General features: G+C 38.1%; 2 protein-coding genes across 2 annotated transcripts; both read right to left on the bottom strand.

Moving 5' to 3' along the window:
* Positions 1–23: 23 nt before the first annotated feature.
* mus81 (MUS81 structure-specific endonuclease subunit) lies at positions 24–8348 on the bottom strand. Its single transcript, XM_046851742.1, has 16 exons — positions 7418–8348; positions 7206–7335; positions 5225–5346; positions 5017–5133; positions 4839–4919; positions 4660–4748; positions 3973–4149; positions 3676–3843; positions 3471–3598; positions 2559–2671; positions 2347–2466; positions 1450–1545; positions 1222–1356; positions 985–1088; positions 809–892; positions 24–206 (listed from the first exon to the last, which is right to left on the bottom strand). The coding sequence occupies exons 1-16, from the start codon at positions 7553–7555 to the stop codon at positions 140–142; spliced, it is 1869 nt and encodes a 622-aa protein (XP_046707698.1). The 5' UTR covers positions 7556–8348; the 3' UTR covers positions 24–139.
* A 923-nt stretch (positions 8349–9271) lies between these two features.
* On the bottom strand, positions 9272–15595 carry ovol1a (ovo-like zinc finger 1a). The gene is made up of 4 exons (XM_046851744.1): positions 14992–15595; positions 11257–11495; positions 10681–10972; positions 9272–10463 (listed from the first exon to the last, which is right to left on the bottom strand). The coding sequence occupies exons 1-4, from the start codon at positions 15089–15091 to the stop codon at positions 10123–10125; spliced, it is 972 nt and encodes a 323-aa protein (XP_046707700.1). The 5' UTR covers positions 15092–15595; the 3' UTR covers positions 9272–10122.
* Positions 15596–16349: the final 754 nt, after the last annotated feature.

The raw sequence follows: 16349 nt of genomic DNA, 5'->3' as shown, positions 1-16349 counted from the left end.
TTTCCCAGAAGCACAATGATATATATATATATGTAAATCTTTATTTTGCAAATCCTATAAAAAGGTTTAAGGAAAAAAGAGCAGCAAGCCAGCAATGCATTTCATTTGGGTAAAGAATGGTAAGATTTGTAGTGTGTGGTTATGACAGAGGTCCATCTGTACAGTAAAGCTGGTATACAGTCCGGCTAAGAGCTGGTCCAATATTTCTGAAGAAAAAAAAATGACATTGACATAAATAAAGGCTCACATTATACTACAAGTATGAAGCCACACACTTCATACATTCAATCACAAAAGGTATAAATCCATGCAAATATAATTGAAAACAGATTTTCTCCAGGTATCCTTTAACTGTTTTTAAGATATTGCTTCAGTTTTTATAGATAATTTTCTTCCTTATGCCAGCTTTTATTTTATAGAAAAACACCTCCATAACATAATGCTGCCACCCCCATGCTTTACTGCTGGAAAAGCATTCTTTGCACCAAAAGCCTCTCAAAGTAACACTTCTCAGATATAAATAGGTTTTGAAGTATATACTAGTATTTGGTTTATTTATTTGAGTGTGTTTGTTCAACAAACTGATATATTCTCTAGTAAAAATATACAACAAAGAATATACAGATTGGTGACTCAGGAGTAAAATATACGTACATTGCCCATCAAAGTAGCTTTCTGCTAACAAAATACAAACGCAGACATCTATGCCCTCCATTCTGAGCTGACTTACCCCCTACATGGTAAGTCGATTGCAGCATTCAGTGCAATCAGAGGATGAATATAATAAATAATAAATAAATAAAAGAACCTTTTAAGTTTGCCATATTTGATAGATGACAGGAGCTTTTCTTTCTCAGCATCAGTGGAACACTGGTTGTATGCATTCAATAAACTGGGAAAGGGAAACAATGCTGTTATATCATACTGACAAAGTAAAAGCAAAGTGAACAATGAACTGCTTTTAAATGTTTATGCTGATCATACCTGCTTACTGTATTGTAGTGCTCTAATATGGCGGCTGCTTTGTCACCAGATATTCCACTGATTTGCATCAGCTGTCGGGCAAAAACCTCTTTAACCGTCTGACACTGCAAAAGTGTACACAGAAAATTCAGAAGAAAAAAAAAAACTGGGTCGGTGTGATGGCAGAGGGGTAACAAAATGTCTAACTTTTATAAATGATTTCTCAAAATCATATTAATAACAGCATTAACATGCTACCTTGTTTTTCAAAGCCCCATAATTGAATTCTGTGAAGGAGATGAGCGAGCAGCGGGGGTTTTCTCGGTCTCTATTCTCCACATCATACTCTGCATCTCCTTCTAGTTCTCTGGAGTGGCAATACAATGTCTGATTCTGTAAGAGAACATTTCAAGATAAATTTTACCTGAAGAAAAGAAAAAAACCATTAAATATATAAAACAATATGGCACTCGAGCTCAGACTGACCTGATAAAGTTTCTGCAGATATCTGGTCATGACGGTGAGGTAGGCAGCTGATTCCTTGACATCCTGAACTTTCTTTACAAAGAAGTTATCTACCACCTGGAACATAACATGCTGATGTGAGGGTTTTAAAATATATGGAAACAAGAGAGAATTAAATTCACCCACTGTATAAATCACAATGTGTATACCTACCCACTCTATAGTATATAATACACTCACCATCCATTTAAACAGGAGCACCTGTACACTTGCACACTTATGAACATGAGCTGGTTTAAACTAACTGAACTGTTTCTGTGTTCCTTTGCCTATAATAGCCTCAGGTTCCTGTTCTTGGCTGAATGAAAAGAAACTGGTGTGGCCTTCAGGTTTGCGCATGCAAAGATCACCACGGTTGCAAAGACTGATTATTTGACTTACTATATCCTTTCTGGCAGGGCAAACAAATCTGGTCATTTTCCTCCAACATCTCAAATCAACAAGACCTTTCCACCCACAAATCTGTTGCTCTCTTGAGACTGTTGAATAAAAATTCCAAGTGACCAGCAGTTTAATAAATACTCAAACCAGCCCATCATGTACCAACCCACATGCCATATTCTTACATTTGATGTAAACCTTGTAAAGCTCTTGATCTATGCATACATTGTTTTGCTGCCACACAAACAGTTGTTCGGAAAACTGCAGGAATGTGAAAATGTGCAGCTGTTCCTAATAAAGTGGATAGTGAGTGCATATAACAGTATTATCAATAAGAAATTTTGTATTCAGCATGTCTACAAAAAATATATTTATAAATAAAATATTATAATAATAAAATACTAAACATAGTTTAAAACAACATTTTTAAAACAAGTTTTTGTCTTTTAATAATTGTTGGTATGTGTGTGTATATACCTGTGTGTTAACTACAGCTTGTTGCAAAGTGCTCTCCGGTAGACTGAGGTGTGCTGCTGCTGAACCATACTGCTCCACCAGGTAAATGGGCTTATGCAGACCGCACCTCTTCAGACGAAACTGATACAGAAAAAAAATAATACAACCAAACAAATAAAAAATCAGGTTGCTGTGGTGTAAAATAGGCTATTTGAAACTTTTGAATGTTATACCTTCTGTTCTCTGAAACGCCCATCCATTATACTTCCACACAGGTCATCTATCCGCTTCCTCTCGATGATATAATCAAGAACCAGTTCTTTTGCCACAGGGGGACGCAGCTGACCTTCATTTAAAAACCAATCATAAATAAATTGTGTATAAAGGTTATGCTGGTGCCATATACATGACTGCATTTTATGATTTATTAAAACTACACTGAGAAATTAAACTAAACATCAAAAATATTTCACAATTAGTAATAAAGAACAAACTCCCTATGTAAATCCGGAGAATAACTTAATTGATTAACCGAGCCTATTTGTAGTAAATGTGCATTTATGGTTTATTTTATTATATATAAAAAATTTTATTTAATATATTTTGCATTTATTTTTGTATTCTGTTTTATTATAGTGCTTTAACAAAATAATATATATATGGATTACTCTTATGATTATAATATCAGCACAGTTAATGACCACTAAAGGACTACAGAAGAATATGCAAAGACCACCGTGAACATAACAGCGCCACCTGCTGAATGTATTTGACTTAGGTACTGTATTAAAAAAATAGAATCATTATTTAAACATTTTTTTAAATAAAACTACTTTACCAGGTGAAGAAAGCTACTTCAGTGACTCCACTTCTTTCAGAAGCTCTTGTCAAGCTGACCTGACTGCATTTCTCCCACGTTTTGTACTTCAAATCTTCAGTAAGTATTAAAGAACATATGATAAAATGGCTAAAATGTGTCACTAACGCTAGTTAAGAATACAAAAGGAAAACATTTCTCAGGTCTTTATATCGTTATGCCTAATGGTTTTATGCTGAAGCTATAACCCATGCAACATGTGTAGCTATGTTAAAAATCAAGTGTCAAAGTAATGCACAAAAACAGCAAGTCAAGAGCGATAGATTACCAGGCACAGGTGCCACTTTCTCACGAGCAACCCACAGGAAGTCTCCCACATTTAGTTTCCTGATGTCAAAGGTCACACCGTTTTTCTGTAACTCCTTCACCAATTCTTGTTTGCGTGCTGTGTTTCCTCTGCCAAGTCAACATCACCTCATAAGCAATGAAATGAAACATATTCAAAACCAAGAGAGAGAGAGCTGAACACTTACCCAGTTGTCTCAATAAAGTCAACACACAGCACAATGTCATAAGTTCCAGAGAGAAGATATGCAGCTCTCCCTGTCTCTGAGCTCTGACACTTTTCCGAGAGATTAGAGTTAGGTGCAGCACTCCCCACATGTTTTACTAAGACAGCTGTGCTATCGTCTTTTGGGATGCTGAAAGCAAGAACATTGGAGCATTTCTAAAACACTTCATACTCATGCAAGAACTTTCACATTACAGGAACACCATCTCCAAATATCCTAGTGCACATATTTCTTCGAAATGATTAATTCCACTCTTACCATCTGTCTTCAGCTTCATGTTCTTCTTTATCTTCATCCAGAGTCAGGTCTACAGAAACCGGCCCATCCCCTGAGTCCTCAGCCTCACTGTTGTTCTTCTCTCGTCCACCCTTTCCCCCTTTTTCTCCACACTCCAATCTTTCTGCTAGAGCCAGACCAAGCTCTGTCAATGAGTATCTAATAAACGAAGGTGAGAAATCCCGAAGGAGTACTGAGTAGATGTGAGCAGCAGCTTCTAAGCACAATACAGAAAAGAAACCATAATGATACAAAAATGATACAAAAAATTATCATGTTTTAAACAGTACCATAAAATTCACACTTAATACACACTGTTTCCACCTCATTAAAAGTCAAATATTTTCCTCTGCAATTACAGACAGCACAAGCATAATATTGTTGATGTATGGCTTTAATTTTACAGTATTTAAACAAGTGTAATTGTGTGATCTCTATACGTATATATAGTTTATACCTCACTTATGTACTTGAAATAAAAACGGAGTATTAAATCATAGCTAACACAGATGCTCCTTATGCAAACTGGTATAACTATTGCATTATGGGACAGTTTTAATATCCGTAGTAGATTTTTTTAATATTTGAAGTTTGGCATGTTTAAGACTTGATTTGTTGATGTCGTTAGAATTTACTGTACACGTTCCACAACACCGAGGGAGGGTTTACCTGGCAGGGTTGTGTGTCTTCAGAAGCAGGTCTTTCTGAATGAGGGTGCTTACTGAAGACCACGCTGTGTATTTACTACCTAGATCAGGCTACACATAAAACATATAGTGAAAAATGCACACATCAGCCAGTTCTTCAAAAGTACACAATACTTTACATATTTCCCAATTTGGGCTTACCACAGTGAAAGATTTGTCACAAAGGGACTGCGCCTCGTTTTGCAGTTCATTTTTAAACATGAAACCTTTACTATTAGGTGTCTGGGGGAAAAAAAAACAATTGAAAGAATCCATAGTTACATTTGTTGCTTGTGAAATCCATATAAAGTGCCACAATGTCCACAGCAGTGTGTTATACCTGTGAATGTCTGTACAACGTAAGCAGGACGGCATAGCCTCCTGATCGCTTCTGAGGCACATATTCCCTCTTCTTCTTTCCTCCTTTCTCCTGTCCTATATCACCACCTGCCTTGCTCTGCAAAAATTACCAGAATATTTCAAACCATGACACACATGTATAAGAAACACAATGAGAGACTTGGGGTGTGTACTTATATCAAAGTCACCATATTTCCTCCACCCTTTGGAGCAGGAATGTTGGAGCAATGTGATGATGTGATGGTAGAAGGGAGGTTGTTACTGCAGAGTTCAACACTCTGTGGGAGGCAGTGGACAGGAGCATTGGCACCTATAATGATAGAAAAAGAAAGGGGATGGTTATCCTATTCATTCTGTTTATGTTGCACAACTTACTTCTTCATGCATGGTTTCTCCTGTAGAGCATCAGGAAATCAGGAATCCGTTCATTTTTGCCCAAACAGGTACATCAGTCTTTTGTTCAGTTTCTCATTATCTCAAGATCTGACTACAGCGTCTTTCTCCTGGCGAGGCTTTTTGCAAATGTGCCATTAAGTCTTTACATCTGATCCAGAATGCAGCATCCCAATTTGTTTTCAACCTGCCTACTTTTAACAATCACTCCACTGCTACTTTTTCTCACTGTTCTACATGTAACTGCCTGAAGGAAATTCATATATTGCTTGCTCATGATAGCAACAGATAAAAATCTACGCTGTCATCAATTTATAGCACAATCTTCATGGTACAAACCTGGCTAGGTTTAACCCGCTGCCACACAAAAAAAGACAATCCTCAAAATTTCTCTCTACTGAGATGAAATTTCACTTTAATGTCTCTTGACATCTCTGAATGCAGACCAAAAAAAAAAAAGCTTTAATATAAGCTATGAAATCCAGCAACACATGGCACTGTTATTTACTCTGTATATTTTCTCTATTCTATAAAGAATACTGCTGTTCAACTGGTTTATAATCACATGAAGACCACTCTTAAGACACTATTAATGAGGTCACCTTCTACCAGGATTGGTTTGCTGTCATTGCAAGAATGATATTTGATATACAGCTATAAATATAACTTTTGTCTTTGCAAGCCAGGCTTTAAAAAGTTCTGCACCATAATATATGTGCCGACTAGGGTGTTCAAGACGGGGCGCCTGACACATTCTTCTCTAAAATTCAGTCACGCTTTTTATATTAATGGCATTTGGCAAACATCCTTATAAAGAGTGACTTACAGTTATCTCATTCATACAACTGAGCAGTCGCAGTTTAAGGGTATTTCTCAAGACCCCCGGAGCTGACAGCTTGGTGTTGCTCAGATTGTAAATTCACAACCTTGCGATCACCAGTTCAACCATTAACCTACCACTCCTTTTTTGTCTTTTCTGTACAGCTCCTTGTCTTCAAGCCTTCACCCAAAGACTACAGATGCTCCTTTTCAGAAATGATAATAGCACATTCCTGGGGTTTATGTCTGTACTTGAATTTTGTATTTCTCCTTTGATTTCTGAGCTCTATTTATTTATTGTTCACAGGTTTACAGCTCTGTACTTTAGAATACTTTTAGGTTATAAATCTCCAAGAACTCTCTACTGATGCATTTCTAAAAAGTTGACTTTAAACATAAATGTCTTCAAAATGCACTTACAAACGAGTGTCAACCATGAACACTGAAATAGAATAGAAGAATAGAATAGCGTTTATTTGTCACTTATACATTACAGCACAGTGAAATTTGTTCTTCGCATATCCCAGCTTGCTTAGAAGCTGGGGTCAGAGCGCAGGGTCGGCCATGATACGGCGCCCCTGGAGCATAGAGGGTTAAGGGCCTTGCTCAAGGGCCCAAGAGTGGAAGCTTGGCAATACCGGGGCTTGAACCCCCGACCTTCCGATCGGTAACCCAGCGCCTTAACCGCTGGAGCTACCAGAAATGCAGTATCACCTACTTAAATGTTCATCATTTATCACCACCGACTTCTGTTTTTGAGTATCTTGACTTCTTCTTGACCATCTGCACTAGGATGGATATATAATTTTATGTTGTGAACCCATATCATCTGGATATGAAAGTCTGAGAAATGTTGCAAATGTACACAGTCGGTGTAGTGTGCTTTTTGGCAAATAGAAACAAAAACAAAACCCAAAGCTGACCCTGATCACACATCTGTGAAAGCAGTTTCCTTACCGTTTTCTCGGTAGTGTTTCTCAAGCCTCTCATCCAGGAGCTTACAGATCCCGTCCCCAAAGTTCTGCAGAATTTTGGCCTCTTTGCCGTTTTTCAGTGGGAGTGGATACTTTTTTAAAGAGTTCAGGGCCTTCAAAAAGCGCACTGTCATCAGCTAAAAGGCTGCCTGGATTAATGAAATGATAGACGTAGGGCAGGAGGGTGCAGGTTACCTTCTGATAGACGTACTGGGTCTTCAGGCCTTTCTCTTTAGCGTGATCGCGCATCTCAGTAAGCCACTGGAGGAACAGGGGGTTCGGGCAGGAGGGTACAGGCCTCTTCCGACCCAGACGCACTGCTTCCGATGGCATGTGGATACACAGCGAGTTTTACCTCGCGATCAGCTCAAACCAAGCAACAAAATAAACCTCCGACTGATTCAGATTTACAGTCTATCTGCCGATAAATGTCCCAGTATCGTTACATGCAAGCGAATTACACTAGTAACAGACGGAGGGGGTCACAACATACACACTGTAACCCAACAGCACTCTGCTTCTATGGGTATGTGTTATAATCTGGAATACTCTGACTTTTATCTAAGATATTTGGTTTTGCTCACACAGTCTGAACTTGAAACTCATTTTGTTTTCTACCTAAATGTTAGCCAGGGGGAGCTAACAATAACAAGCTAGCGACAACAATACATCCTTATCTCTCAACGTTTAGTTTAGTTCGTGTTTTTGTAAAGCAGAAGAACAACTTCAACGCAACTCGATGAAACCCAACACGCCTTTTTTTTTTTTATTACTATATGTATATATATACAGCTACCCACTGTACGAGTCGTGCTACGCGCCGGTGTATTCAAAAACAACGTTCGTAGCAGGATTGCCAGATCCACGCAACAAAATCCTCCTAAACTCGAAACATTGAACGCGTTGCTTATCGTTTAAATCTCAACACTGTATCACTGCGAAATCATTTATAAGAATAAACGCAACCTCATATACTACACGTTAAACATTGTATTATCATAATGCAGTATTTTAATAAACGGATTTTTTTAATGGCCTCGTATCGTACACATTTTTTTTAAGATAGTGTTTAGGGTTTTTTTAATTCTTAATGGAACCTACAGATGTGATCTGGTTCAATTATGGGTTTGTTCATTATTTAGACATTTAGATCCTAAAGCAGACTAGTTTCCGCAGCTGGGACTAAAGAATTTGCGTTAAAACCGCGGATCTGGCACGTGACGATTGATGTAGTGACGTTTATGTTTGGCGACGCGGTCCCGTGTGCAGAGCATCATCAACGGAGAGAATGAGAGTGAGAGAAACTGGACTTTGTGTAAAAGCTTTAATGTTACTAAAAAGTAAAAAAAAAAAAAAAAAAGAAGTAAAGTAAATTATTGTATTATTAATATTAGCATATAGTATAACCAACACTAATACGGTCATACAATCTTATATATACACATTCTTATACGTATATATATATATATATATATATATATATATATATATATATATATATATATACACGTACATATACATTCTTTATATATATATATATATATATATATATATATATATATATATATATATATAAATATAAAGAATATATATATATATATATATATATATATATATATATATATATATATATATATATATATATACACATACACACACACAAACTTATAAGCGTGTTCACGATTGGAACTATATTGTACTGTATTAAAAAAACAAACTACTCCAGGTTATATGGTCTACATTCTTCATTATAAATAATTACAAAAAGAAAACTATTTTTGAGTGGGATAATAATTACTAACGGGAACATAACGGGCCAAACAAAAACACCCCTGGACCGTTAACATCTAGAAAACCTGTAATGAGGCGGCTAGTGAATTCCAACAACAAGACCAAACACGGACCTGGAATCCGCTGTATGCTCATTTAGCGTCCGCCCACTCCCCCTCCTCACACACACACACACACACACACACACACACACACACACTCTTCCTTGCGCACAGCTCATATCAACGCAGGCAAACAATTACTTCTTTTACTGTTCAATAGGTTTAACATAAAATAAAAGTTTATTGTTTATTTTACACAGAAACACATTTACTTAAAAAAAAGTTCTGTAGTAAAATTTCATACAGTACTTTAGTGTCTCTAGTTAAACTATTATCAGGCCTGAATACAAATCTCCATTAGTACACTTAGGATCTTAGACAGTAGCTGTAGTGAGCACATATTTCATATTAAACTCAAATCTTACCCTTGAGGATACTAATTAATAAGAAAATGTTCATATTATGTACAGAGATTTATATGTTCTTATAAATTTATAAAATCTGAAATATGTGACAAACTCCACCAAGAGAAAACTAGACACCACCTTGATAAATACACATTTCTTCATACATTTGAGAAAATATATTACATCAGTAATTACTGACCAAACACCATCCCATTCCCGCTTCCATAATTCCTTGCAACAAAATACGACATTATATATAACAATTTTAATATAACAATATTTTAGAAAAGTTTTTTTTATTGTTTCACCCCTGAGCAAAAATGGAGTACTATTTACATCAAATAGTTTTCTTTTCAACTTTTTAATGTAAACTAAACTAGTGCATAATCATTATTTAGCTGTTCACTGATTTCAAAAAGAAGAGCCAGCCCTCATATATAGTGGATGTGTAAACTGATGATTACTGCAGGGACCATTCATCAGCTTTTCTAATATGTCAAAGTCTTTCACTTGACATTCACTTTATTCACTCGCTAAGTTTCCAGTTTTAATTTATCACTTGTCATATTTTAAATAACATTGCATTTGATCCAGCTGACATACTGTGAATGATGTCTATTATGACAATATTATTTTATGTCTCAATCAATCTCAACTCTTTCTACCTTCCTCCTGATCCTGTCGTGTCATCACTGTTCAAAGATAAAGGAGAGCCAGGCAGGGAGTTTTCCTCCCGTACAACAACACCTGCTCCCCCTGAATGTCTACGTGCCCCCTTGGCCCGCAAGAAGGCACTGTTTGGATGCTGAGTATGGAGATGGCGCAGCAATGAATCCTGTGTGGAAGCAGTGTGGCCACATTCCTCGCAGACATAGAGCTTGGTGCGTCGTTCCTTGTAGGCATACTGCTGCGTCACACCATGGATCTTCTTCATGTGGGACTCCAGAGAGCAGCGCTGGGTAAAGGCCTTTTCACACAAATTACATTTATACGGACGAACACCTGAAACAAGACAGAAGGCAGGGATTTACAAATATTAAAAGTCTGTGTGCAGTGTACTGAAACAGGGTTTTGGCCTAAAGCCTTGCAGTAGGAGATCAAGAAATCTGAAACTGTAACTGTATATTTGTATACAATATTACACAAATCTGATCTCTGTTTTGTCAACCTCCTCTGTCTGAAAGTAATTTAACCAACAAAATATTTTGTGATTACATACCTGTGTGTGTGCGCACATGCCTCTTGAGATCGAAGGTGTCATTGAAGCCCTTGCCGCAGAAACTGCACAGATGCCGTTTCTGTTCATTGTGACACTTCAGGTGTCTGTTGAGCATGCGTTGGTACTGAAACACTTTCTGGCACACCTGACATGCATAGGTTCCCCCTGTTGTAGGTGCAGATGTCGTTTCAGTGCTAGTTGTGGGACGTGGGTTTGGCACAGTGACAGGAGGATCAGCAGCTGTGCTCAGAATAGTAAGTGGAGCTTCGACAGGGAGTTCACCTGTAGTCACCTGTAAACATAAATCATAAAAAAAGTATATCAAAAAGGCTGGAAGCTAGTCACAATTTGTTCAACAAGAACACGTCATCTTAACTTCAAAAAGCTTTCTTGAGTTTCTCAGTTTATAAGTTAAATAATATATCGGCTTGCACGCAAATGATGCCACATACCAGAGTTAATTCCCGAATCAAAATACACAGGTAACTAACACTGAAACTATGCAAGTCAAACCAGTTTTTTGGTAGATACGAAAATAGAAACTTAATGAAAGGCACATTTCTGAGAGAGCCTCACCTTGATCTTGGATCGGACATATGTGCTGCTCTGTGTACTACGGATGCGCTCGGTTTCAGGACTGGGCTGCTGTCCCAGAGCAGTACAGGAGGGAAGTTCAGCTGTAGAAACCAAGGTGCATGGCTCTAGCATATATTTCTGTGTACATCTGTTGCGTTCTTTATGTGTGGACAGACAAAGGGCCACCTCGGCTGTACTTGCCTCTGTCTCATCCCACAGAGCTCGAGTGGACACAGACACTGGAAGGGAAAAAAGAATATTAATGGTAGTAATGTATTGCCAAAATTATGTGCAATATCAGTGAGTCACCTATATATTACTCTTCTCTAGCATGCGGGATCCACACAAATATAGAATTCCTTCAGTGATGGAAAAACCTGCACCAGAATAAAAATGACCCTGTGCACAAATTGAGCTCCATGTACAGACCCTTAATCATTAAACACCTTTGAGATAAATTGGAATACAGACTGCGTCCTAGACCTTCTTGTTTGACATCAGTTCCAAATCTCACTAAGGCACTTGGGGCAGAATAACAAAACCTCACAGCCACGCTCCAAAATCTCAAGGAAAATCATCCCAAAATTGTGGAGGTTATCAGCAAAGGGGGACTCTGTTTGAAATAAGTTGTTCTAAAAGCACATATGGGAATCATGGTCAGATGTCCACATATGAGTGGGCATATAGTTAGTCTGTAGTACAAGTTATTGTCTTAACTATAATAATTTAAGAATTTGACATAACTTAAAATATAAACTCTTACATAGTTCCACTGAAACATGTTCTAGGTTTTAAGAAAGAAGCTGCAGATTATTTGAAACTGGATGTAGTGTATGGCTCTCAAAAAACTGGGGACAGTTGTGCCTTTAGGGAGGGTGTGCATGTGTGTGTGTGTGTGTGTGTGTGTGTGTCGGTGCATGGTTGGGTGGGAGGCAGGTGTGTGTGTGCAACTGTATTGTCCTGTAGTGAAGTCAGCCACTCCTGTTACGGCATTACCAGTCTGACTGGCCAAGCTAGAGACACAGGCTTATCATCTCTCTTTATACAAACATACATACAACACAATGCATGGGCTGCAAACAGAACCTCAGTAATTTATCATGTTCTCTTATATCCTAACGTCAGCGTATAAGGCTATTTGGAAACCACTATTAGTGGAATCATTAAAAAATTTAATCTTGATATAATTTCCAACTAACTGGTATTACACTACCATTTTTTTACATTATGCAATAATGCCAAAGTTTAACTAACTAATTAACTAATGAACTAAATAAATATGTATATTAAGGAGGTGTGATACAAACTCTGGCTAACTGTACAAGCAGTTTGCTACAGTACAGTTTAACAACGATCCTCGCTGGATTAAAAAAAAATATATATTTCCTTTAACAAAATGGCTTTTTGTTGTTGTTTTATGACTCAAATGTAGAAACATACTGAGTAAAAACAGGCAGCATTTCCTTACAGCTGAAGCACTGATTTTTCTTGTTTATTTTATACCAAGTTGGATGTATCGGTCTCCAGCTGTATGCCAATGATACTGTGAATAGCACAGGCAGTGGATATGGAAGTGTCCGTTTTATGTGCTATTATTATTGTACAATTATTGGGGTGTCTGATATAGGATATGAAATGAAAAAAAAAAATTTTTTTAACCGAAAAAAAAAATACAATATTTGACACAAGACCTGCATTATCAAGTTTAATTAATTGTTTCATTTAATGTATTGCATAATTAAAAAAAAAATGTAAGGACCCATTTCACTTTCTTTAACATCCCAATTTCACGTTGTATTTAAAAAAAAATACTAGGCAATATACCCGCATTTAAGGAAACGGACTGAAACCGATACGACTAAATCACAAAGAGAAAAGCGAGCATAATGAATGTGCAGAGCTCCTGCCCGGTTTATTGTCTTGCACTACGCGCCAATCCAAATCCACTTTTCAAGTCTTATCTCGCAGCGGTGGCACCACGCTGGTGACGTCACAACCCCACGGGTTCAGGCTCTCCCATAGTGTTAAAGGAAAAAGGGAAATCTGTGCGCGCGGATTGAAACATTAGAACCTAAAACTGAATTAAACGATCCGCATGTATTGATTATGCGTGCCGTGTAGTCAAATAATAATAAAAAAAAACAACACTAGGGCGGCTAATCAGTAGAGGAAGGTGGAGAGCAGGCCTAGCCCATTGCAGGAGAGTTTACTCTGGGCCATGTTTGCTAAAGGTGTAGCGAGGAACAGCAGCGGCACCTCGGCCTCAATCCGTTATTTCCTTCACTGTTCATTAACTCAGCCGTGCACCACAAAGCCACTGATAGGATAAAAAAAGATCCTTTACTTGCCGAACAAATAAATGATAGACTAATAAGTAGCACTACCTTTGCAAGTTCAATATTATCATAGGTAACAAATGATGTTCTTTACTAGTCGTTTAGAAGGAAAAAAAAGTGTTAAAAACATGATACTTTTATCTTCAAACTTCCCCACACTGTTTCCTGACGTTTTAAGACCAAATTCAATTCTCTATAAGGACAGGCCTTGGTTTTGCGTTCAGCTCGAAATGAAACTACGACACTGTCTGTTATGGCAATTAGCCTAACAAAAAACAAAACAAGTTTAACAGCATTAACTACATACCACATTATAGGGCGACAGTACATGAAAGTTTCTCTAAAAGTGCTCTAAAAGAGATTGCAGAATATTTGTGTATGGTAATTATAATAATAATAATGATAATAATGCATTATTTTAAAAGGCAAAAAAAAAATTAGGAGCCTAAATTATTTATTCACAAAATTCTCCGACAAAAAAAATTATTTTTCGTTTTAAAGGCGAGAATAATAATAATAAAAGAAAACCGATGTTATATCAAAAAAGTTACATCCCAATACATCCTGCTCGGAAATGAGCATCTAACTGTGGGTTTAAATCCTTCAGGTGTTGGTCAATTATTAGCCTAGTAGTTTATAGAGATGGGGAATGAGCATGGGGAAGGGGCTCACAAAGAGAGGATTGTGTTTCTGGTATTCCGTTAGGTGGATCAGCAAGTTATCTGATACCCAAAACCTTTGCCTGCTTTGCCAAAACCCTTGTCAAGATCACACATGACTCTGTTTGTCATGGCCGTCGAAACGTCTGCGTGGGTATAAACCGGCGTTTCTCCTTAAACCCACTCCACCCCAAAGCAACCACTGTCTTAACTCTCGCGCATTAAAGCGGATTTGAGAGCTTTTCCAAATGTTATGTTCGAGGTTTTGATGTGCGCAACGCAATAACGTGTTGCAATGAATTCTTACGTCGAGTCTATAAGGAAGGCAGCTGGGGCTAAAGGTCAGGCTGGAACGGGCTCCTTGGTTCTTTTTAGCGCGCGCGCGCGCACGCGCACACACTTTCAATACTTCAAAACTTGAAGGAAAAAAAAATCGATGTTCACAAAGTCATTGGTTTAGTTAACAAGCTACAAACCGAATGAATTTAATATACAGAAATCAGATCAGCATTGTGGGATAAAATCACCTCGAAGAACCAAACTTGCTTGAGTTAAAAAAAAAACGTTTTGGCTATAATTTAAAGTAATAAATAACTTTGCCTGTAAACGAAACCCTGCAATTTTATTTTCATGCCTAAAAGGATTGAGCATGAAAAATTTACGTTGTTTTCGTATACCGTTATTCGGCCTGTGTTTTTTGGGCAAAAATGTATGCAGTGTAATGAGTGTGTGCTGCTCACCTGGTATGTAAATGTCTCCTCGTTCGTGGTCAGGTAGATCACTCCAGCTTCTTTTGCCGGGTGAAACATTGGGCTTTTTCACCAGGAATGCTCGTGGCATGTTGTTGACTTCTCCAGGTGGCTCTCCGCTATCTCTTTCTCTCTCTCTATTGTAGTTAGTGTAACGCTGTAGTCTCTACACTTTTGTCCAAATTCAGCACACAGGTGATTCAACTAATACATATACCTGCTTTGTAGGACGATCCGCGATAAGGTTTCAATCGAGACCCCGGCGGATCTGTTTCGATCTCCTCCCTTCTCACCTCACCTCGCTGCCTCTACAAACTTTTGTACCTATAGGCTACAGGTTCCCGTGGCGTCTCCCACTATTTGTCCACTTTTTTTTTTTTTTTAGCGCGCCCTGCCTCCTTCTCTTCCGTAACTTCCACACTCCGAGCTTGTTCCTTGAACCGAATTTGCGTAAACTAACCGCCCAGCCGCCTGATCGAAAGCCAGGCCAGAACGATGGAGGAAATGTGTCGATCCGCTCACTTGAGCCACGGCACGACGAATTTCAAAGGTTGATTGAGGCGCAGGTACACATTCATGAGGAAACAGGTGGCAGCGCGCATGCGCCTGGAAATAACGGTGACAACAAACCCGACCCAACCTCTACGCTTTACCTGTCCAACCGGTTTCTCCCCACACACACACACACACACACACACGCTACCAGTCACCATTGCGCTTCGAGGAGGGAGCGATTGAATGCATCAGGCCTAGAAGTAGAAATAAAGCGATGTAGAGTGAAAGATTGTTTTTACACGTAGGCCCACGAACACACCAATTACCACAAAAAGTAATACTCATCGCCACCATAGTCACCCAAAATGTTCATATTTACACCACCTCAGTGGTTGGTTATATCCGTTTATTTAGTATTGTCCATAGGTGGGTTACTGTACTTAAGTAGATTTTGTCTGGTATCAGTACTTTACTTTACTATTTCTCTGACAACTTTTTACTTTCACTCATTACATTTTTTTTCTACAGCCCATCAACCTATTTCTTGTCATTGCGTGACTTTTTCAAACTGCCACTGGTGTATCATTTCTTGACTCACAAACCATAGACGTAGGTTAGTTTATGAAGCTAATACTGAGCAAGAAAAATGGCAACAAGAAGTATGGGGCTGGGGGCTGGGGGGTTTGGGTGTACAGAGTCAGCGATGTAAACATGACTGAGAACAGACAAACATGTTCCTGATCACCTGATCATCATCATCTTTTCTCTGCTTGTGTTCTCTATAGTGGTTGTTCAGCCTGGATGCATTTATTAGATAACAAAAATTGTAATTCTTTTGTATTAATATATAGGTG

The sequence above is a fragment of the Silurus meridionalis genome, chromosome 6 (genome assembly GCF_014805685.1).
Source record: "Silurus meridionalis isolate SWU-2019-XX chromosome 6, ASM1480568v1, whole genome shotgun sequence".
Lineage (NCBI taxonomy): Eukaryota > Metazoa > Chordata > Actinopteri > Siluriformes > Siluridae > Silurus > Silurus meridionalis.
Note: the sequence above shows the minus strand (reverse complement) of the source record. Positions and strands in the feature narration are given on the sequence as shown.